The sequence below is a fragment of the Staurois parvus genome, unplaced genomic scaffold (genome assembly GCF_062004578.1).
Source record: "Staurois parvus isolate SC_StPar_1 unplaced genomic scaffold, SC_StPar_1.0 ptg000657l, whole genome shotgun sequence".
NCBI lineage: Eukaryota > Metazoa > Chordata > Amphibia > Anura > Ranidae > Staurois > Staurois parvus.
In genome coordinates this window covers 6,255,287-6,279,960 of record NW_028318453.1, presented here as the reverse complement: position 1 = coordinate 6,279,960, position 24,674 = coordinate 6,255,287, and the positions used below count along the sequence as shown (strand labels likewise).

At 47.7% G+C, this 24,674-nt stretch overlaps 1 protein-coding gene across 5 annotated transcripts in view; it reads left to right on the top strand.

Annotated features, from left to right (window-relative positions):
- SYNE1 (spectrin repeat containing nuclear envelope protein 1) overlaps positions 1 to 24,674 on the top strand; it is a 662,466-nt gene that overhangs the window by 395,662 nt on the left and 242,130 nt on the right. For all 5 annotated transcript variants that reach the window (XM_089694288.1, XM_089694287.1, XM_089694289.1 and 2 more), the window contains exons 54-59: positions 586 to 942; positions 5,108 to 5,244; positions 6,487 to 6,664; positions 6,774 to 6,956; positions 8,156 to 8,299; positions 8,874 to 9,029. In XM_089694288.1, coding sequence (XP_089550414.1) covers positions 586 to 942; positions 5,108 to 5,244; positions 6,487 to 6,664; positions 6,774 to 6,956; positions 8,156 to 8,299; positions 8,874 to 9,029 — 1,155 coding nt within the window. The remainder of the gene's footprint in view (positions 1 to 585; positions 943 to 5,107; positions 5,245 to 6,486; positions 6,665 to 6,773; positions 6,957 to 8,155; positions 8,300 to 8,873; positions 9,030 to 24,674) is intronic.

Below are 24,674 nucleotides of genomic sequence, written 5' to 3'. Positions count from 1 at the left end.
TGAGCTTTTTTTCCCTCAAACACACTGTTCAGTTACAAATTTAGCCCAGAACAACCAGTTTCTGCAGGTATTTGCTTTCTAAACTGTAACAGAAAATTTACAGCTGGATTGTAATTGGTTGACATGGGTAACGTCTAACCCATTTTTTTTTTTACATATATTCATACAAGAACACATTAGTGTCTCACTTGGATATTTGTACTTAGGAATTAAATGTAGATTTAATTTGACTAACTTTGTAAATTGCAAAAAAAGCATTAACATTTTGCATGAATGTTTTTGCTATATTCTTGCTGGTGCTAACTCTATTTTATTATTATTTATCAAATAAGAGATTTTATCAATTATACTGAGAAAAAGTGTTTATTTTGTGTGTGTTACTAGCATTCCGTATTCACTTTCAACAACTGAAACATCAGTGTTTGGAATTAATTAGCAGCTGCATAGCATGTGAGCCGTCTCATTTCCCGGGACGGACTGCTGGTACGGTTTCCTGCACAACTTTGTAAACTTTGTCAGGCTTTCCTCCTATTCTAGGGCCGCAAACAACTTTGGTTGCTATAACAACAACTTTTTCCATTGCAGGAGTTGATGGATTCCAGACAGACTGGAGCTGAACGCCTAAGCAAAGTTGAAACTCTGGCTCCTGCAGTGAAGAAGAACACCACATCTAGTGGATGTGAACAGATAGACGCAGAGATCCAGGGCCTGCAAACAGACTGGAAGCAGTGGGAGGAGAGTGTCAGTCAAAGTAAAAACACTTTGGAAACGCTTTTAAATCAAATGGCCATCTCGGAACAGGAATTCACATCCCAGGTCTCGAAACTGGAAGATGCAGTCCAAGACTTCAGTGTCTTTCTGGAAAAGTGGGCTCAGAAGCTGATGCAAGGGGAAGGCAAGAATACGGACAGAGAAATAGTGGAACATTGGCACAGACAGAAGGTGAGACTTTACATCATTTTGGGCTGTATGAGTGCGTCATGTATAGAGGAAAATACACTCTGAGCCCTAAGCAGTTAAAGTCTGCTAAATCAATTTGTTTCACGCTACAAAGGGCTGTATTTGCAGAGCAGACCATGAACTGCATCATTCCTATATTCACTGACACAAGCACTTTCATCCCACATTCTGACGAACTCTTAATCAGCCTTGATGTCTCATCCCCCGCTCATCTTTACTACAGAGCAAAAGCATGTCTTACAAGGCCTTACTGTAGAAGGCAGGCAGGGTGGCATAGAAGAACAGTTTTTTCATTAAACCCAATTCCAGAAAAAGTAAAAAAGCTCCCTTGATGTGGGGATGCCCCCGTACTGCAAGAGTTATCTGATTTTTTATGTCTAGGGGACAGGAAAAGCAGTCTTACTTACCGGATATTTAGCTACTCCTCTGGCAAACTGTCCTCCCTTATACTGCAACAGTGGACTGTCCTTTGGGCTCCTCATATACAGTGCAGGGCTATTGACCCTGCATCAGTCTTGATGATGTCAGAGAGCAACTGACCACCAGAGCATAGGGGAGCAGGGATCACACTTGCAGCGTGAAGGTATCTGCAGGAGTGAGAGATCACATACATGTAAAAGTGCTTTTATTTTGTCCCTAGACTTAAATGGCCACTTAATCCTTGCAACCCAGAGCATATGGCAGCCCCATAGCAAGGGAGTATTGTAACTTTCCCTGGAGTTCAGTTTCAAATGCACCTCTTTACATAACACAGGCTTTCTGTGCAAGACAGTTATAAGGTACCTAGATAACCTAGTGCATGTTTGCTGCAAAATAGGAAGGACATGTTGATTATTCTGCACAAATATTGGGATAGGTTTACTAAAGGCAAATAGGCTGTTCACTTTGCAGGGGAATTTTCTCTTAGTTTAATTAATGTTTTAAAAATGTACTTTGCAAAAAATGCCCAATCATGTACAAGAAAAATTTAAAAAAAAATTATTTTTGCTTGCACGTGATTAAATAATGAATGTCAGCAGAACTCCACCTTATTCACTTGGTGAAAATTCCCTTGCAAAGCTAACAGTTTATTTGCCTTAGTAAATCAACCCCATTGCTTAGAAAAACCTAGTCAGTAATAGAAAATTCCTGGAAATTATTTTATCATGTTGTCATTGTCACTGAAGTTGTGCCACTTACCCAGGTTGCCAGGAAACCACATGTGGAATATTGTGCCTGGTATCACAAAGTCCACCAGCAAGACAAAATTCCTGAAGTCCCCCATATTGTTTCTAATCTGTCAACGGAACTACCCATATTGAAGGAAGTGAGAACCTTTTCCATTCTGACTCAAAATTACCTCCCAAGTAGATCCAGTCATATTTTCCTGGGTAGTTCAGATGGCTCTGTTGGCCTGAATGCAAGAGCACAAACTAAGCACATCACCTTTCAACCAAACATGCCTGTATTGATGCAATTTATATGTTAAAGGGAATCTGAAATATTGTTAAAATCCATATGGACTGCACTGAGATTCTACTGTAGTAACTTGAAACTGTTATAGAATGATGTGAAAAACAAACCAATGCAAACAGGCATACTGCACACTTTTATTTTTCCTAAATTTACTCAACCAGTAATCAAAACTGCCTACATGTCTATGTTGATAGTTTTGCTGATTCAGTCATCCCTGTTAATATATAACTATGCAATATAAGAAGTAAGCCGTGTTGTCTGTGAAATATGATATATATACAAGATCCAAAGTCAGATTATTCTCATCAAATAAAGTTCAAATTATGATCCACCCAAATCTGCCATGCCGTGACCTCAGTTTACATTGAACCCAGAGTAGCTTTCAAACTGTGGAACCCTGGGAAATATATACAGTCTTTCATTCAGATGTACAAACACTGCTTCTGCAGGAGGAAGGCTTTGTGTTGCTAGGAACTTGGCTTTATGCTACAGTGATTAAAAACATATGAAGAGAGTTGGGAGGCGAGCTAGAGTACAGAGAACACATTGACATTCTTTAAAGTCATTTATGTACAAAGACAGTGGAGTCTCACGTTGACAGTCATTTTGAGCTTGTCAATTTTAATGTAAGTTTGAATAGCTTATTGCGTTCAGGGTAATTTGAAAATAAATTAATTGAATATTCAAGCATTCACATCTAGTGCACTGCAGTTATACGTGCTTGCTGTGCCCATCATAACTGCACTACATTGTGATGTGTATATACTTTGCATTTCATTTTGAATATCACTCCTAGCATATAGGCCCCTGTGCATTTTAATGGAATATGTCATGTTGCATTGCATTATATATATATATATATAAAGACTAACCTAAGCAACTGGAGGCTATTTAAGTGCAAAGACCACAAGGGCTGTGGAACATATTATAGAGAAACTTCTGTATGAGATGATTGTCATAATCCTGACATATAACTTTTGGCTTAGATCTTAATAGGCCTACACAAAGTGGCCCTAATGGCATTTTTTTTCTTTCATTAAAATCACCAATGTCAGCCATAGATGGATCAAATCTCAGCCGGTTCAGCAGGGACCGCCCGGAATTTGATCCATTTATGGGCAGGCTGGTTGTACTGAAGTTGATCTATAGTTCGGCTTCAGTACAACAAGCCTGGCAGATATTTTGCATGTGATTATTGTTGCCGGCTATAGCCGCTAGCCATAATCATTGTGTTCTTCCAGTAAGAAAGTCTCCCCTGCAGCAGAACACAATAGCTGTAACGGACCGCCTGACAGTACCTCTATCTGTCCCCTGATAGAGCCTCCCCAGAGTGCGGAGTCTAAGTACCGGAGCACTTGTTCACCAGGGCCCCTGATGGTGGGGATGGACTTGGAGTGCTCCGGAACCAGGTCGCAGCTGCTAGGTATCTCTACCAGAGGTAGAGGAGTCTGCCAAGGGCTCCAGCAGGTTAAGAGTCTGATGTGAGGGAGCCCAGGGATCCCTGAGGGATGGATGGACGGATGAGCAAAGTCAGAGTCAAACAAGCTGGGTCGGTAACTAGCGGGTCGATGATGTACAAGACGATAGGCAAAGAATAGTCGGGTCACACGCAGGGTCAATACCAAAAGATCAGATCTATAAGGGAACATCCAGGAGCAGAGTCAGGCAAGCCAAGGGGTCAGGACAGGAGAAGGCAACAAGGTCAGACAATCCAGATCAGAGTACTCACTACACAGGCAACAGGATACAAAAGACCATTCGTCAACAAGCATCTGTGCAGGGCTGGCTTAAGTAGCCGCCTTACAACCTGACAGGTGCCGCCTAGGTCCCAGTGCCTGCCTAGTACTGTCAAGACGACGGGTGCGCCTGGGTCCTAGTGCCCTGCTACCTGCACGTCTTGACAGACGCCTACGCATGTGTAGACCCATGCGTCTCGATGGTCCCTGACAATAGCACTGCAGGAGGTATTCCCCCATCAACACTGACTATGTTCAAGCAATTGTCTTTCCTGAAACCTGTGGCTTGCCTAAGGGCTCATAGAGAATTAGAGGATACATAGGAGTTCCTAATGTGCCTATGAGACCACATTCCTCCCAGCTAATAGATCCTCTTCATGTGTTGCAATATTTGAGGAACCATTAATATGAATTGGGTCAACAGAGTCAAAGATATCAGATGCTGCAGGAAGCATTCATGTGTTGTAGTCAGTAACACGATGAAAGCAAAAACAGAACTCCAGTTTTGGCTTAAATAGAAAAGTATAGGGACCTCTTTCAGGTTTATTATTGTCTGTCCTTCCCACTGAAGAGATTCACTCCTACTGTTTTCCCAGGACAGAAAGTGTGGGACGCCTAATACAGTAATCAACAGAACAAAAGTACAGAGGAAATCTCTAATAGAAACACCTGTCACTTTGGAAAGATTAATTCCCACTTCTGTTTATGTCTTCAAGACAAGAAATAAGGATCTCCCCAATGAGGACACAGACAACAATAAAGGCCTACAAAAGGCTGACTGTTCTGCATTCTATTCAAAACAAGAGAACAAAATTGTTCCCTTTTGGCACCTGTGCATATGGATCATAGGTCTGGAAATACTAGGGAGATAAAAAATGAGATAAGACCTAGTTTATAAAAAAACCAAGCAAGTTGTTTTCATGTGTGTTTTCAGCTTGTATTATATTTATTTTTAGGATGCTCTCAACGCCCTCACTGAAGCTGAACATATAACAGAAGACTTGAAAACTCAACTTAATGACCTCTGCAGATTTACAAAAGACTTAAGTGTCTATTCTTCCAAAGTGTCTGCTCTCATTAAAGAATATAACAGGTATATTTCTTCTAGATTGTGCATAATACCCACAAGAAACTACCAGAGACTAAACTTTGAGACGAGCTATGAAAAAAAGCTACTTACGTAATTTAAGATGTTTCGCTTTTCCTAACCAAAGTTTATAAGAGTTAGAACCTCTGTCACATGTTTTATGTTGTCTGTGTCTTAGGAAGGGATAATTGCCATCTCTGTTTTGTTACCAGGACTTATAGTTAGAAAAAAATTAAAAAATTTGAGTTGTCACTGTTAAAAATACAGTCTTCTCTTGATTGTTGACTTTGGCACACATACACCTACCTCCTGGAGAGTGTTCTTGATCTGGCCAACTGTTGTGAAGGGTGTTTTCTTCACCAGGGAAAGAATTCTTCGGACATCCACCACAGTTGTTTTCCGTGGTCTTCCGGGTCCTTTGGTGTTGCTGAGCTCACCGGTGCGTTCCTTCTTTTTAAGACAGCCTAATGATGGCTTGCTTCACTGATAGTGACAGCTCTTTGGATCTCATCTTGAGAGTTGACAGCAACAGATTCCAAATGCAAATAGCACACTTGAAATGAACTCTGGACCTTTTATCTGCTCATTGTAATTAGGATAATGAGGGAATAACACACACCTGGCCATGGAACAGCTGAGAAGCCAATTGTCCCATTACTTTTGGTCCCTTAACAAGTGGGAGGCACATATGCAAACTGTTGTAATTCCTACACCGTTCGCCTGATTTGGATGTAAATACCCTCAAATTAAAGCTGACAGTCTGCAGTTAAAGCACATCTTGTTTGTTTCATTTCCAATCCATTGTGGTGGTGTATAGAGCCAAAAATGTTGGAATTGTGTCCATGTCCCAATATTTATGGACCTGACTGTATGTCCATAGAATAGAGGAAAAATATGCCAATGAAAACACTTGTTGCACTGACACCTGTCTTAGGAGTTGCTTTGGAAATATCCTTTCTCACTTTCTGTTTTGCCTCCAGACAATAAATAAAGGATACAATGGAAACAGACATTAAAACAAAAAAAAAAACTGGTTTGGGGTTTTAACTATTGCCTACTCTATTTGGATTCATCAAAATATGATAGCACTCAAGGCATTCTAAGGTGGCTTCTCAAGTAATCAAATTTAACGTTAACCACTTTAGCATACCCTAAATGCTATATTAGCTTAATGAATCGGATTAGAAGTTAGCAACATATTAGTTTATCTTACAGTTATATATTTCTTTTGTCTTTTTATCTATAAAGACTTTGCTTGCAAGCCTCAAAGGCCTGCCAAAGTAAGGAGCAAACTTTACAGCAGAGATTCCGCACAGCCTTCCGGGACTTTCAGCAGTGGCTAGTAAATGCAAAAGTGATGACTGCCAAGTGTTTCAATGTTCATGAAAGTATTACTGAAGCATCAGCCAGTCTGGAGAGAATTCAAGTAAGATAATATGTTGTATTATGAGATTGTAGCATATATTAAGGATTACTTTGTACTTATTTTATATTGAATTCAGCGTTCTTCAGCTTTCTGAACAATTTTTTTTTAGGAGTGCCTTTCAGAGAGTGAAAGTGGTCAACAAAAACTACAAATAGTAACATCTAGAGGTGAACTTTTGTGCAGTATTATGCCTGAAGAGAAAATTAAAAATATCCAACAAAAGGTCCATACAGCAAAAAATGATTGGAAAAGCTTCATCTCATCTCTTCATCAGAAAGAATCTGCTTTAGAGGTTGATTTTTATTTTCTATTTCATATAAACTCATATGTACATACTTTATAACTGGCAGCAAGATAACACCATACTTGCTTATGTGAGTAGTAGACAATCCATCCTTTTATGTTGTTTAGTAAATAAACAATAAACTGAAATTCTGATTGTTATCATATACTCATATGACATAGCTCTGCTTAGGTTAGCTATTTCCGGATTTTGATAGGACAGTCCTGATATTCATATCACAAAAAGGTAAGGCTTGTTGAAAAATAAGCATGATATTTTTAAAGTATGGGCATGTTTGGGAAAATCTGAACAGGACTTGAAAAGATCACATATGAGATGACACTTTTGTGTTCATTGCCATCCTGATATTGGTTACCTAAGTCTTTTGGTAGGTTTATAGTTAAAACCCCATACAGTATTAAGCAAAGGTCTCAGTGATAGTAAACATCTTGTTTTCATATTAAAAGGCAGCTTAATGTTATGCATCTAAATGTTGCCTTAAGCAGTGATTAAGTAATAGCAGACCCAGTAACACATGATTTGTACAGGACAGGCAGATCTATCAGCAGTCATCTTTCTGACGGCTCCAATGCATTGTATTCCATTATGCAGTGTTAATGAATGCCCATTCTCTGTATTAAAGAGTGGCAGTTAGAGGGTGGCAGAAAGTGTTCTGAAAGTGGAACTTCACTCTTTCAATCAACATTGACTATTTTTAATCCTTTTTTTGGTTTGAATATTTAAAATTAATTAAATAGCATTTTTGCTTTGTGGTGCTCAAGTGCAGTATAGTTCTACTTTAAGTAACCCCTCTCAGTGTGTACTGCCATTCAATGGTGGGAACAGAGTCTCATACTATTATGAAAGTGCAAGCAAGGTTAATAGGATTTACTTTTGGACTTGCAGTTTATATGCATTTTACTGCAAATATAAGCACATAAAACTGCACAGGAATGAATAGCATACTATACAAGCATACAATATTATTTTATTAGTATTTATCCCAAATACCTTATATCCCTTTTATGCTGTTTATTTACTGTTACAACATAGTCCTTTAACTATACTGATATTACTCCACTGACTATGTCAATTTTTTTTTTTACACTTTTTTTTTTAACCTTTTCGTTTTCCAGAATTCATTGATTCAGTGTGCATTAATGTACATTCAATTTGTATTCTGTATAATTCTTTTGAATTTATTGTAGAATCTAAAAGTACAAATGAGAGACTTTGAATCAAGTGCTCAGCCAGTTCAGGAGTGGCTCAGCAATACTGATCGAATAGTTCAAGACAGTAATAATCGCCTGCATGATCTGCCCTCTAAAAGAAAGGAACAGCAGAAGCTGCAGGTAACTTCTGATCATCCTGCATGTGTCCATTGCCTCCCTATGCTCTAACATTTAGGAATTTATACCAACATTTACACCAAATTATTTCTTTCAGTCATAAGCTTACCTGGCAATAATCTAACATACTGTTCTCAGCTTAAAGGCCAGTTTCACCCAAAACCGATTAGTACCTGTAGCATGACTCACCTGCTGGCTGATTTTAGCTGTTTCAAACTCCAGTTGTGAAATTTTCCAATGTATCCCCTCTTTGTTACCCACAATGCCATCATGATGGTGGTGTAGTTGGGCTTCTCCTTTATTTGTGTATTTTACTTTATGGAGAATTCAGCAGGAGCAGTGACACCACCATTTGGCTTGGCATTGGTTTATTTGGGTAGCTTTTAACATTTGTGAGAGGTATTTCATCACTGGAGTTCCCAAGAGATATAAAAAACCAACATGTGATTCAGTTTGCTTTCTGAAATGTGCATTGTGGGTAGAGATGGCCTATTGTCTAACATGTTGCATCCAGCTTCTACTAATGTCTGTATGCCATTGTCTTCTGCTCTCTTTGAAATGTGCTTGTGCTCTCTAGTCTATCCTGGAAGAAATAGCTTGTCATGAGCCACAGATCACCAGACTAAAAGAAAAAGCTCAGCAGTTGAGGGAAGGACAGTCTGCCAGCAAAACCTGTGCGCACAGGGTGTCTCAGCTGTCTGCTCAATACCTAGCTTTAAACAATCTAACCAAGGTAATTGTTCACCATTTGTGCTTGCTGCTTGTGTCTTTATTGCTATGCCTGATGTTATCTAATGAAGCATGGATTGTTTTAACTGCCTGAACAGTAACCTGTACCGCTAATTTGATAGACCTTAAAAAACATTGTAGCAGACATAAATTTAAGAGAATGAGGGTAGGGTGGTTTCGCATTATGCAGTTGCAAGGACGTTTCTGAAGATTTTATTCAAAGATGTAAAGGTAAGTCTGGTCTTTTACTCCCCAATCCAGTCTTTTGTGTAAAAGGAGGTTAAGCTCAGAGACTGTAAACATAGTTGCAGGGCATAGGGATGAGAGGATAGTATTGCAGTAGTTATTGAGTCACTGCCATAAAGATAAAAGTTGCCATACAATTGTAAATGCTTCCCCAAGGCAGTGAGGTCAGTACAGGAACAAATGAATGGTGATTACAGCGCACATAGATGCAACCCCCTACGTGTATCTGACACCTCTCTGGGAGCTCGTATGTAATGGAATAATCTAGCGCAATACATTTTTCTAATGTTGGGTTTTAGATAATACTGGAAACACATCTAAAGTGCTTACTGAGTTCTCTTTTTAAGTGTACTATGCACTGACCTTACATCCAATACCAGATACTGGTGTATTGGCAGGAAGAAAATGAAGAGAGAGATGATGGAAGAAAGTCTTAGGAGACATCTCATCTGGTTTCTAATGTGTTTCCCTTTTTACATTGTGTGTGCAACAGCTTCTTTTTATCCATTCAAATTCTGAGAACAACCTTAGTTGTTACTTCGCAAAATAAACTCCATAGGTTTTTATACCCTAATGATCTTCACAGTTTTTTACCCAAATGATCTCCAGTTTTTGTACCCAAATGATCTCCAAAGTTTTTGTACAAAACCTGTGAAGATCATTTCCAAAGTTAACTAACATTGGTTTTTCTTGGAATCTGACTTGATAAAAAGAGTCTGCTACACACACATCTAAAGAAGGGTTAAACAAATTTTAGAAACCAGAAGAGAACAGTCGATTTTCTATCTTTATGTGTAGAGATGAGCGAATCGAAGTAGCCGAAGTGGAATTCGAGTCGAATATCGGAAAAATTTCGATTCGCGCCGAATCCGAAAAATAGCCTAATTCGGACGCGCGAATCGAAATTTTTCCGAAAATGGCGGCTGACATGTGCGGCGACGGAGCGGGGATGTCTGGGAAGGCGCGCAGACAAGGCGCGCTGACCCATAATGCATTCCTCAACGACATGTGATCGCATCAGCCAATCAGCAGCCAGCCAGCTAGCACTGTGTAATGGTCGAGCTATAAATAGCGGCCATTTTGGAATTCTTCATTTGCCTGCAGTCATTGAACAGAGGCAGACCGCTCTGTATTAGGGACAGGGACAGAGTTAGGGCCACAGAAACGATACTTGGGGACAGAGAAACAATACTTAGGGACAGAGAACTATTACTCAGGGACACAGAATTGTTAATTAGGGCCACAGAATCGTTACTTAGGGACAAAGAAACGCTAGTTAGGGCCACAGAATTCATACTCAGGGACAGACAGAATTGTTACTGAGTGCCAGAGAATTGTTATTTAGGGCCACAGAAACGTTATTAGGGCCACAGAATTGTTACTCAGGGACAGACAGAATTGTTACTGAGTGCCAGAGAATTGTTACTTAGGGCCACAGAAACGTTATTAGGGCCACAGAATTGTTACTCAGGGACAGACAGAATTGTTACTGAGTGCCAGAGAATTGTTACTTAGGGCCACAGAAACTTTAGTTAGGGCCACAGAATTGTTACTCAGGGACAGACACAGAATTGTTACTGAGGGCCACAGAACTGTTACTTAGGGCCACAGAATTGTTACTCGCACAGACACAGAATTGTTACTCGCACAGACACAGAATTGTTACTGAGGGCCACAGAACTGTTACTTAGGGCCACAGAATTGTTACTCGCACAGACACAGAATTGTTACACAGGGACACAGAACTGTTACTGAGGGCCACAGAACCGTTACTTAGGGCCACAGAATTGTTACTCGCACAGACACAGAATTGTTACTCGCACAGACACAGAATTGTTACTCGCACAGACACAGAATTGTTACTGAGGGCCACAGAACTGTTAGTTAGGGCCACAGAATTGTTACTCGCACAGACACAGAATTGTTACTCGCACAGACACAGAATTGTTACTGAGGGCCACAGAACTGTTACTTGGGGCCACAGAAACGTTAATCAGGGACACAGAATTGTTACTGAGGGCCACAGAACTGTTACTTAGGGCCACAGAATTGTTACTCGCACAGACACAGAATTGTTACACAGGGACACAGAACTGTTACTGAGGGCCACAGAACCGTTACTTAGGGCCACAGAATTGTTACTCGCACAGACACAGAATTGTTACTCGCACAGACACAGAATTGTTACTCGCACAGACACAGAATTGTTACTCAGGGACACAGAACTGTTACTGAGGGCCACAGAACTGTTACTTAGGGCCACAGAATTGTTGCTCGCACAGACACAGAATTCTTACTCGCACAGACACAGAATTGTTACTCAGGGACACAGAACTGTTACTTAGGGCCACAGAACTGTTAGTTAGGGCCACAGAATTGTTACTCGCACAGACACAGAATTGTTACTCGCACAGACACAGAATTGTTACTGAGGGCCACAGAACTGTTACTTGGGGCCACAGAAACGTTAATCAGGGACACAGAATTGTTACTGAGGGCCACAGAACTGTTAGGGCCACAGAATTGTTACTCGCACAGACACAGAATTGTTACTCGCACAGACACAGAATTGTTACTGAGGGCCACAGAACTGTTACTTGGGGCCACAGAAACGTTAATCAGGGACACAGAATTGTTACTGAGGGCCACAGAACTGTTACTTAGGGCCACAGAATTGTTACTCGCACAGACACAGAATTGTTACTCGCACAGACACAGAATTGTTACTGAGGGCCACAGAACTGTTACTTAGGGCCACAGAATTGTTACTCGCACAGACACAGAATTGTTACACAGGGACACAGAACTGTTACTGAGGGCCACAGAACCGTTACTTAGGGCCACAGAATTGTTACTCGCACAGACACAGAATTGTTACTCGCACAGACACAGAATTGTTACTCGCACAGACACAGAATTGTTACTCGCACAGACACAGAATTGTTACTCAGGGACACAGAACTGTTACTGAGGGCCACAGAACTGTTACTTAGGGCCACAGAATTGTTGCTCGCACAGACACAGAATTCTTACTCGCACAGACACAGAATTGTTACTCAGGGACACAGAACTGTTACTTATGGGCCACAGAACTGTTAGTTAGGGCCACAGAATTGTTACTCGCACAGACACAGAATTGTTACTCGCACAGACACAGAATTGTTACTGAGGGCCACAGAACTGTTACTTGGGGCCACAGAAACGTTAATCAGGGACACAGAATTGTTACTGAGGGCCACAGAACTGTTACTTAGGGCCACAGAATTGTTACTCGCACAGACACAGAATTGTTACTGAGGGCCACAGAACTGTTACTTGGGGCCACAGAAACGTTAATCAGGGACACAGAATTGTTACTGAGGGCCACAGAACTGTTACTTAGGGCCACAGAATTGTTACTCGCACAGACACAGAATTGTTACACAGGGACACAGAACTGTTACTGAGGGCCACAGAACCGTTACTTAGGGCCACAGAATTGTTACTCGCACAGACACAGAATTGTTACTCGCACAGACACAGAATTGTTACTGAGGGCCACAGAACTGTTACTTGGGGCCACAGAAACGTTAATCAGGGACACAGAATTGTTACTGAGGGCCACAGAACTGTTACTTAGGGCCACAGAATTGTTACTCGCACAGACACAGAATTGTTACTCAGGGACACAGAACTGTTACTGAGGGCCACAGAACTGTTACTTAGGGCCACAGAATTGTTACTCGCACAGACACAGAATTGTTACTCGCACAGACACAGAATTGTTACTGAGGGCCACAGAACTGTTACTTGGGGCCACAGAAACGTTAATCAGGGACACAGAATTGTTACTGAGGGCCACAGAACTGTTACTTAGGGCCACAGAATTGTTACTCGCACAGACACAGAATTGTTACTCGCACAGACACAGAATTGTTACTGAGGGCCACAGAACTGTTACTTGGGGCCACAGAAACGTTAATCAGGGACACAGAATTGTTACTGAGGGCCACAGAACTGTTAGGGCCACAGAATTGTTACTCGCACAGACACAGAATTGTTACTCGCACAGACACAGAATTGTTACTGAGGGCCACAGAACTGTTACTTGGGGCCACAGAAACGTTAATCAGGGACACAGAATTGTTACTGAGGGCCACAGAACTGTTAGGGCCACAGAATTGTTACTCGCACAGACACAGAATTGTTACTCGCACAGACACAGAATTGTTACTGAGGGCCACAGAACTGTTACTTGGGGCCACAGAAACGTTAATCAGGGACACAGAATTGTTACTGAGGGCCACAGAACTGTTACTTAGGGCCACAGAATTGTTACTCGCACAGACACAGAATTGTTACACAGGGACACAGAACTGTTACTGAGGGCCACAGAACTGTTACTTAGGGCCACAGAATTGTTACTCGCACAGACACAGAATTGTTACTGAGGGCCACAGAACTGTTACTTGGGGCCACAGAAACATTAATCAGGGACACAGAATTGTTACTGAGGGCCACAGAATTGTTACTCGCACAGACACAGAATTGTTACTCGCACAGACACAGAATTGTTACTGAGGGCCACAGAACTGTTACTTGGGGCCACAGAAACGTTAATCAGGGACACATAATTGTTACTGAGGGCCACAGAACTGTTACTTAGGGCCACAGAATTGTTACTCGCACAGACACAGAATTGTTACTCAGGGACACAGAATTGTTACTCAGGGACACATAATCGTTTAATTAAAGAGTATGTCAGACAACATGCAGAGGAGTGGCAGAGGAGGCAATGTTTTAGGAGCGAGCAGACGTGGCAGCAGAGGAAGGGGTCGAGGCAGCACTATTCGCAGCCAGAGGCCAGTGCTCCCGGTGTCATCCAGCGGTCGTGTCTCCACCGACAACCCTGCTGTCATCGATTGGTTGGCTCGGTCGTCTTCCTCTTCCCAGGTCACCTCTGACACCTACAGCCAACGGTCGGTGGGTACGTCAGACACAACCGTTAGTTGGCATGGCCCGGGAGCAAGCCCACTGAAATCACGTGTCCTCTACCTGCCCCTGTCCTTTGGTGTTCCCTCACCAAGCGAAGTATCGCATGCTGTGGGCTCAGCCCCACTGTACAGTGAGGAAGAGCTAACAGAGGGCGGTCAGGAACGGGGGGAGACATCCGCCTTTTCAGCAGCCAGGCGAAGAAGTAGTGGCGAGGAGAGTGGCCCGGTAGCCGGTCTAGAGACAGGTCTGTCTCCTGACCCAGACGCAGCCGAGGGGGCTAGTAGTGAGGCGGAGACCCTACTTGATGATGAGGAGGTTGATCGCACTTGGCAGCCTCGTCGTCATCAGGCAATTTCTTCCGCATCATCAGGAGAAGAGGGTGGCAGCTTGGCAGTGAGCGAAACAGTCGGTGGGTTGCCCAGGAGACAGCAGCAGGGTCGCAGCAGTGTCAGTGGAAGCAGTGTCAGTGGAGCCAAACGGCCACGGAGTAGAGCACCAGCTCCACTGCAGCCTACCACCACGGCCAGTAGTGGTGCCGGTGTGCACGGAGGAAGCAGCAGTCAGCCAGTGAGGAGTATCGGGGGCAAAGTTTCCTACTCGGCGGTGTGGCAATTTTTCGTCAAGCCGCCCGAGGAAGTAAACGTAGCCGTATGTCGACTATGTGGCCAGAAAGTCAAGCGTGGCCAGGGGGCCCATGTTGGGACTACAGCGTTGCGGCAGCATATGCAGCGTCGCCATTTGGTGGCCTGGGAAAACCGTGATAAAGATACGGCGGTTCTGCCCGCCCCAGCCCCCGCTCCATCACCCGCTCCGTTACTTGCTCCGTCACCCGACGTCAATCGCCCTCCATCAGCCAGTCAAGGCTCCAACACCTCTGCTGAGGGGAGTTGTCGCTCGTTGGCATCTTCCGCTCGTTCAGATGCTCCTTCTCCTGCTACTCCTCTTCACGGATTCCGTCAGCAGTCTTTCTTGGAATCCGTTTCCAAGAGACAACAGTTTGCGAGCACGCACCCGACGGTGCAAAAGCTGAACGTCCTCCTGTCCAAGTTGCTGGTGCTGCAGTCCCTCCCTTTCCAAGTGGTGGACTCAGCACCTTTCAGAGAAATGATGGCTTGTGCCGCGCCGCGGTGGAGAGTGCCAAGCCGTCATTTCTTCGCCAAAAAGGCAGTGCCAGCCCTGCATTCACATGTAGAAGACATGGTGGGCCAGTCTTTGAGCATGTCGGTCTCTGCCAAAGTGCACGGCAGCGCCGACGTGTGGAGCTGTAACTACGGTCAGGGACAGTACATGTCATTTACGGCCCACTGGGTGAACGTGGTGCCGTCACAGTCGCACCAGCAACTTGGACAGGTCACGCCGCTTTTGCCTCCACGTTTGCACGTCCTTGGTCCGGCAAAGATGTCCGCCTCTACCACTTCTTCTTCCGCCGTGTCCTCAGCCGCCACCCCCGTGCCAAGTCCCATTACCCGACCGGCATATCACATGTGCAGGGCGCAACGGTGTCACGCTGTTCTGCACCTGGTATGCCTTGGCGAACGTAGTCACACAGGGGAGGAACTTCTGAGTGTAATGAACAGAGAAATCGACAGATGGCTGTCTCCGCGCAAACTGAAAATCGGAACCATGTTGACCGACAACGGAAAGAACATGGTGTCTGCTCTGCGTCAAGGAAGGTTGTGCCATGCGCCATGCATGGCTCACGTGTTCAATCTGGTTGTCAAGCGGTTCCTAAAATCCACCATCCCACTGCAAGACATCCTTAAAATGTCACGTAAACTTTGCATGCATTTCAGCCATTCCTACACCGCAAAGCACACCCTCCTTGAGCTGCAGCGGCAGAACGGAATTCCACATCATCGCCTGATCTGCGACGTTGCAACAAGGTGGAATTCAACCCTACACATGTTAGACCGCCTTTACGAGCAGCGAAAGGCCATCACCGATTTCCTGATGTTACAAGCGGATAAAGGTACTCCCCTGTGTAACTTCGATGTCAGCCATTGGCAGCTCATGCGTGACACCTGCCGCTTGCTCAGGCCCTTTGAGGAGGCCACGCTATTCGTGAGTCGGCAGGACTATGGGATGAACGACGTCATTCCTCTGTTGCACGTCCTTGAACAAATGCTGTTAACAATGGCTGGTCAGGGTGCGGTAGACGTGGCGCACAGATCTCAACGCCACATGACCCCTGTGGGGGCAGGACAGGAAGAAGAGGAGGAGGTAGAGGAGGACATTTGTGCTCAGGAATTATTGAGTGAAATGGGTGGTTTTTCCACTCAGCGGACAGGAGTGGAGGAGCAGGAGCATCTGGTAGAGGAGGAGGAGGAGGAGACAGAGGACCCAGACGCACCGTGGCAGTATGCTGTGGAGATGGAGGCAGGGAGTCCCTCGCATTCCTTGGCACAAATGGCCCATAGCATGCTCGGTTGCTTGCGTAGCGACAGACGAATAATAACCATCAGACAGAGGGATGACTTTTGGCTGTCCACCTTGTTGGACCCTCGCTACCGTTCAAAAATGGTGGCCTTTTTCACACCTGCTGAGAGGGAGGCCAAAATAACGTACTATAAAAACCACCTATGTAGTCAGTTGGTCTCTGCCTTTGTGCGCCAACGTCCATCCTCAGACACTGTGGGCCCTGTGCGCTCGCGTTCCGCTGCCATGGCAGCAGGGGAGGGGTGGGGTGGTAGGAGCAGTGGCAGCTCCACCAGCAGCGGCTGCCTCAGTCTGCAGTCGATGATGAGTAGCTTTCTTCACCAGCGCAGTGAGGAAACTACTAACCAGCCGCAGCAGCAGCAGCAGCAGCATCAGGTGGACCTGGAGCAGGAGCTCAAACAACAGGCTTGGGCCTACTTGGACAGCACCCTGCCAACCGAGGTAGACAATCCCCTTGACTACTGGTCAACGAAACTTGACCTTTGGCCCCAACTAGCTGAATTTGCCCTTGAAAGGCTGTCATGCCCGGCCAGTAGCGTGGCATCGGAGCTCGTGTTTAGTGCGGCAGGAGGTATTGTAACTCCGCGGAGGACACGACTGTCCACCCAAAGTGTGGAGAGACTGACGTTTGTGAAAATGAATAAGGCTTGGATTAGTCTGGATTTCAAACCACCAGTTCCTGACACAACTGACTAAATCCGCCATGAATCATGCCTCAAACATGTGCCACTTTGAGGTCTCCTCACACACTGCTGGTGTGTAGAATTTTTTGACATAGGGTGCTGGCAGATTACGGGCCTCCCATAGCTGCTGCCAGGCCCCTAATCTGCCATAGGCCCCTATATACCGCCTCCTCATGCTGCTGCCAGGTCCAGAGTCTCTCATGGGTCCCTGTACGGCCTCCCATTGCTGCTGTCTCCATCGCCACACTCTGCCATGTGCCACTTTCAGGTCTCCTCACACACTGCTGGTGTGTAGAATTTTTTGACATAGGGTGCTGGCAGATTACGGGCCTCCCATTGCTGCTGCCAGGCCCCTAATCTGCCATGGGCCCCTATACCGCCTCCTCATGCTGCTGCCAAGTCCAGGGTCTCTCATGGGTCCCTGTACGGCCTCCCATTGCTGCTGTCTCCATCGCCACACTCTGCCATGTGCCACTTTGAGGTCTCCTCACACACTGCTGGTGTGTAGAATTTTTTGACAGAGGGTGCTGGCAGATTACGGGCCTCCCATAGCTGCTGCCAGGCCCCTAATCTGCCATAGGCCCCTATATACCGCCTCCTCATGCTGCTGCCAGGTCCAGAGTCTCTCATGGGTCCCTGTACGGCCTCCCATTGCTGCTGTCTCCATCGCCACACTCTGCCATGTGCCACTTTCAGGTCTCCTCACACTGCTGGTGTGTAGAATTTTTTGACATAGGGTGCTGGCAGATTACGGGCCTCCTATAGCTGCTGCCAGGCCCCTAATCTGCCATAGGCCCCTATATACCGCCTCCTCATGCTGCTGCCAGGTCCAGAGTCTCTCATGGTTCCCTGTACGGCCTCCCATTGCTGCTGTCTCCATCGCCACACTCTGCCATGGGCCACTTTCAGGTCTCCTCACACTGCTGGTGTGTAGAATTTTTTGACATAGGGTGCTGGCAGATTACGGGCCTCCCATAGCTGCTGCCAGGCCCCTAATCTGCCATAGGCCCCTATATACCGCCTCCTCATGCTGCTGCCAGGTCCAGAGTCTCTCATGGTTCCCTGTACGGCCTCCCATTGCTGCTGTCTCCATCGCCACACTCTGCCATGTGCCACTTTCAGGTCTCCTCACACACTGCTGGTGTGTAGAATTTTTTGACATAGGGTGCTGGCAGATTACGGGCCTCCCATAGCTGCTGCCAGGCCCCTAATCTGCCATAAGCCCCTATATACCGCCTCCTCATGCTGCTGCCAGGTCCAGAGTCTCTCATGGGTCCCTGTACGGCCTCCCATTGCTGCTGTCTCCATCGCCACACTCTGCCATGTGCCACTTTCAGGTCTCCTCACACTGCTGGTGTGTAGAATTTTTTGACAGAGGGTGCTGGCAGATTACGGGCCTCCTATAGCTGCTGCCAGGCCCCTAATCTGCCATAGGCCCCTATATACCGCCTCCTCATGCTGCTGCCAGGTCCAGAGTCTCTCATGGGTCCCTGTACGGCCTCCCATTGCTGCTGTCTCCATCGCCACACTCTGCCATGTGCCACTTTCAGGTCTCCTCACACACTGCTGGTGTGTAGAATTTTTTGACATAGGGTGCTGGCAGATTACGGGCCTCCCATTGCTGCTGCCAGGCCCCTAATCTGCCATGGGCCCCTATACCGCCTCCTCATGCTGCTGCCAAGTCCAGAGTCTCTCATGGGTCCCTGTACGGCCTCCCATTGCTGCTGTCTCCATCGCCACACTCTGCCATGTGCCACTTTCAGGTCTCCTCACACACTGCTGGTGTGTAGAATTTTTTGACATAGGGTGCTGGCAGATTACGGGCCTCCCATAGCTGCTGCCAGGCCCCTAATCTGCCATAGGCCCCTATATACCGCCTCCTCATGCTGCTGCCAGGTCCAGAGTCTCTCATGGGTCCCTGTACGGCCTCCCATTGCTGCTGTCTCCATCGCCACACTCTGCCATGTGCCACTTTCAGGTCTCCTCACACACTGCTGGTGTGTAGAATTTTTTGACATAGGGTGCTGGCAGATTACGGGCCTCCCATTGCTGCTGCCAGGCCCCTAATCTGCCATGGGCCCCTATACTGCCTCCTCATGATGCTGCCAAGTCCAGGGTCTCTCATGGGTCCCTGTACGGCCTCCCATTGCTGCTGTCTCCATCGCCTCACTCTGCCATGTGCCACTTTCAGGTCTCCTCACACACTGCTGGTGTGTAGAATTTTTTGACATAGGGTGCTGGCAGATTACGGGCCTCCCATAGCTGCTGCCAGGCCCCTAATCTGCCATGGGCCCCTATACCGCCTCCTCATGCTGCTGCCAAGTCCAGGGTCTCTCATGGGTCCCTGTACGGCCTCCCATTGCTGCTGTCTCCATCGCCACACTCTGCCATGTGCCACTTTCAGGTCTCCTCACACACTGCTGGTGTGTAGAATTTTTTGACATAGGGTGCTGGCAGATTACGGGCCTCCCATAGCTGCTGCCAGGCCCCTAATCTGCCATAGGCCCCTATATACCGCCTCCTCATGCTGCTGCCAGGTCCAGAGTCTCTCATGGTTCCCTGTACGGCCTCCCATTGCTGCTGTCTCCATCGCCACACTCTGCCATGTGCCACTTTCAGGTCTCCTCACACTGCTGGTGTGTAGAATGTTTTGACATAGGGTGCTGGCAGATTACGGGCCTCCTATAGCTGCTGCCAGGCCCCTAATCTGCCATAGGCCCCTATATACCGCCTCCTCATGCTGCTGCCAGGTCCAGAGTCTCTCATGGGTCCCTGTACGGCCTCCCATTGCTGCTGTCTCCATCGCCACACTCTGCCATGTGCCACTTTCAGGTCTCCTCACACTGCTGGTGTGTAGAATTTTTTGACATAGGGTGCTGGCAGATTACGGGCCTCCCATAGCTGCTGCCAGCCCCCTAATCTGCCATAGGCCCCTATATACCGCCTCCTCATGCTGCTGCCAGGTCCAGAGTCTCTCATGGGTCCCTGTACGGCCTCCCATTGCTGCTGTCTCCATCGCCACACTCTGCCATGTGCCACTTTCAGGTCTCCTCACACTGCTGGTGTGTAGAATTTTTTGACATAGGGTGCTGGCAGATTACGGGCCTCCTATAGCTGCTGCCAGGCCCCTAATCTGCCATAGGCCCCTATATACCGCCTCCTCATGCTGCTGCCAGGTCCAGAGTCTCTCATGGTTCCCTGTACGGCCTCCCATTGCTGCTGTCTCCATCGCCACACTCTGCCATGTGCCACTTTCAGGTCTCCTCACACTGCTGGTGTGTAGAATTTTTTGACATAGGGTGCTGGCAGATTACGGGCCTCCTATAGCTGCTGCCAGGCCCCTAATCTGCCATAGGCCCCTATATACCGCCTCCTCATGCTGCTGCCAGGTCCAGAGTCTCTCATGGTTCCCTGTACGGCCTCCCATTGCTGCTGTCTCCATCGCCACACTCTGCCATGTGCCACTTTCAGGTCTCCTCACACTGCTGGTGTGTAGAATTTTTTGACATAGGGTGCTGGCAGATTACGGGCCTCCTATAGCTGCTGCCAGGCCCCTAATCTGCCATAGGCCCCTATATACCGCCTCCTCATGCTGCTGCCAGGTCCAGAGTCTCTCATGGTTCCCTGTACGGCCTCCCATTGCTGCTGTCTCCATCGCCACACTCTGCCATGGGCCACTTTCAGGTCTCCTCACACTGCTGGTGTGTAGAATTTTTTGACATAGGGTGCTGGCAGATTACGGGCCTCCCATAGCTGCTGCCAGGCCCCTAATCTGCCATAGGCCCCTATATACCGCCTCCTCATGCTGCTGCCAGGTCCAGAGTCTCTCATGGTTCCCTGTACGGCCTCCCATTGCTGCTGTCTCCATCGCCACACTCTGCCATGTGCCACTTTCAGGTCTCCTCACACACTGCTGGTGTGTAGAATTTTTTGACATAGGGTGCTGGCAGATTACGGGCCTCCCATAGCTGCTGCCAGGCCCCTAATCTGCCATAAGCCCCTATATACCGCCTCCTCATGCTGCTGCCAGGTCCAGAGTCTCTCATGGGTCCCTGTACGGCCTCCCATTGCTGCTGTCTCCATCGCCACACTCTGCCATGTGCCACTTTCAGGTCTCCTCACACTGCTGGTGTGTAGAATTTTTTGACAGAGGGTGCTGGCAGATTACGGGCCTCCTATAGCTGCTGCCAGGCCCCTAATCTGCCATAGGCCCCTATATACCGCCTCCTCATGCTGCTGCCAGGTCCAGAGTCTCTCATGGGTCCCTGTACGGCCTCCCATTGCTGCTGTCTCCATCGCCACACTCTGCCATGTGCCACTTTCAGGTCTCCTCACACACTGCTGGTGTGTAGAATTTTTTGACATAGGGTGCTGGCAGATTACGGGCCTCCCATTGCTGCTGCCAGGCCCCTAATCTGCCATGGGCCCCTATACCGCCTCCTCATGCTGCTGCCAAGTCCAGAGTCTCTCATGGGTCCCTGTACGGCCTCCCATTGCTGCTGTCTCCATCGCCACACTCTGCCATGTGCCACTTTCAGGTCTCCTCACACACTGCTGGTGTGTAGAATTTTTTGACATAGGGTGCTGGCAGATTACGGGCCTCCCATAGCTGCTGCCAGGCCCCTAATCTGCCATAGGCCCCTATATACCGCCTCCTCATGCTGCTGCCAGGTCCAGAGTCTCTCATGGGTCCCTGTACGGCCTCCCATTGCTGCTGTCTCCATCGCCACACTCTGCCATGTGCCACTTTCAGGTCTCCTCACACACTGCTGGTGTGTAGAATTTTTTGACATAGGGTGCTGGCAGATTACGGGCCTCCCATTGCTGCTGCCAGGCCCCTAATCTGCCATGGGCCCCTATACTGCCTCCTCATGATGCTGCCAAGTCCAGGGTCTCTCATGGGTCCCTGTACGGCCTCCCATTGCTGCTGTCTCCATCGCCTCACTCTGCCATGTGCCACTTTCAGGTCTCCTCACACACTGCTGGTGTGTAGAATTTTTTGACATAGGGTGCTGGCAGATTACGGGCCTCCCATAGCTGCTGCCAGGCCCCTAATCTGCCATGGGCCCCTATACCGCCTCCTCATGCTGCTGCCAAGTCCAGGGTCTCTCATGGGTCCCTGTACGGCCTCCCATTGCTGCTGTCTCCATCGCCACACTCTGCCATGTGCCACTTTCAGGTCTCCTCACACACTGCTGGTGTGTAGAATTTTTTGACATAGGGTGCTGGCAGATTACGGGCCTCCCATAGCTGCTGCCAGGCCCCTAATCTGCCATAGGCCCCTATATACCGCCTCCTCATGCTGCTGCCAGGTCCAGAGTCTCTCATGGTTCCCTGTACGGCCTCCCATTGCTGCTGTCTCCATCGCCACACTCTGCCATGTGCCACTTTCAGGTCTCCTCACACTGCTGGTGTGTAGAATGTTTTGACATAGGGTGCTGGCAGATTACGGGCCTCCTATAGCTGCTGCCAGGCCCCTAATCTGCCATAGGCCCCTATATACCGCCTCCTCATGCTGCTGCCAGGTCCAGAGTCTCTCATGGGTCCCTGTACGGCCTCCCATTGCTGCTGTCTCCATCGCCACACTCTGCCATGTGCCACTTTCAGGTCTCCTCACACTGCTGGTGTGTAGAATTTTTTGACATAGGGTGCTGGCAGATTACGGGCCTCCCATAGCTGCTGCCAGCCCCCTAATCTGCCATAGGCCCCTATATACCGCCTCCTCATGCTGCTGCCAGGTCCAGAGTCTCTCATGGGTCCCTGTACGGCCTCCCATTGCTGCTGTCTCCATCGCCACACTCTGCCATGTGCCACTTTCAGGTCTCCTCACACTGCTGGTGTGTAGAATTTTTTGACATAGGGTGCTGGCAGATTACGGGCCTCCTATAGCTGCTGCCAGGCCCCTAATCTGCCATAGGCCCCTATATACCGCCTCCTCATGCTGCTGCCAGGTCCAGAGTCTCTCATGGTTCCCTGTACGGCCTCCCATTGCTGCTGTCTCCATCGCCACACTCTGCCATGTGCCACTTTCAGGTCTCCTCACACTGCTGGTGTGTAGAATTTTTTGACATAGGGTGCTGGCAGATTACGGGCCTCCTATAGCTGCTGCCAGGCCCCTAATCTGCCATAGGCCCCTATATACCGCCTCCTCATGCTGCTGCCAGGTCCAGAGTCTCTCATGGGTCCCTGTACGGCCTCCCATTGCTGCTGTCTCCATCGCCACACTCTGCCATGTGCCACTTTCAGGTCTCCTCACACACTGCTGGTGTGTAGAATTTTTTGACATAGGGTGCTGGCAGATTACGGGCCTCCCATTGCTGCTGCCAGGCCCCTAATCTGCCATGGGCCCCTATACCGCCTCCTCATGCTGCTGCCAAGTCCAGAGTCTCTCATGGGTCCCTGTACGGCCTCCCATTGCTGCTGTCTCCATCGCCACACTCTGCCATGTGCCACTTTCAGGTCTCCTCACACACTGCTGGTGTGTAGAATTTTTTGACATAGGGTGCTGGCAGATTACGGGCCTCCCATAGCTGCTGCCAGGCCCCTAATCTGCCATAGGCCCCTATATACCGCCTCCTCATGCTGCTGCCAGGTCCAGAGTCTCTCATGGGTCCCTGTACGGCCTCCCATTGCTGCTGTCTCCATCGCCACACTCTGCCATGTGCCACTTTCAGGTCTCCTCACACACTGCTGGTGTGTAGAATTTTTTGACATAGGGTGCTGGCAGATTACGGGCCTCCCATTGCTGCTGCCAGGCCCCTAATCTGCCATGGGCCCCTATACTGCCTCCTCATGATGCTGCCAAGTCCAGGGTCTCTCATGGGTCCCTGTACGGCCTCCCATTGCTGCTGTCTCCATCGCCTCACTCTGCCATGTGCCACTTTCAGGTCTCCTCACACACTGCTGGTGTGTAGAATTTTTTGACATAGGGTGCTGGCAGATTACGGGCCTCCCATAGCTGCTGCCAGGCCCCTAATCTGCCATGGGCCCCTATACCGCCTCCTCATGCTGCTGCCAAGTCCAGGGTCTCTCATGGGTCCCTGTACGGCCTCCCATTGCTGCTGTCTCCATCGCCACACTCTGCCATGTGCCACTTTCAGGTCTCCTCACACACTGCTGGTGTGTAGAATTTTTTGACATAGGGTGCTGGCAGATTACGGGCCTCCCATAGCTGCTGCCAGGCCCCTAATCTGCCATAGGCCCCTATATACCGCCTCCTCATGCTGCTGCCAGGTCCAGAGTCTCTCATGGTTCCCTGTACGGCCTCCCATTGCTGCTGTCTCCATCGCCACACTCTGCCATGTGCCACT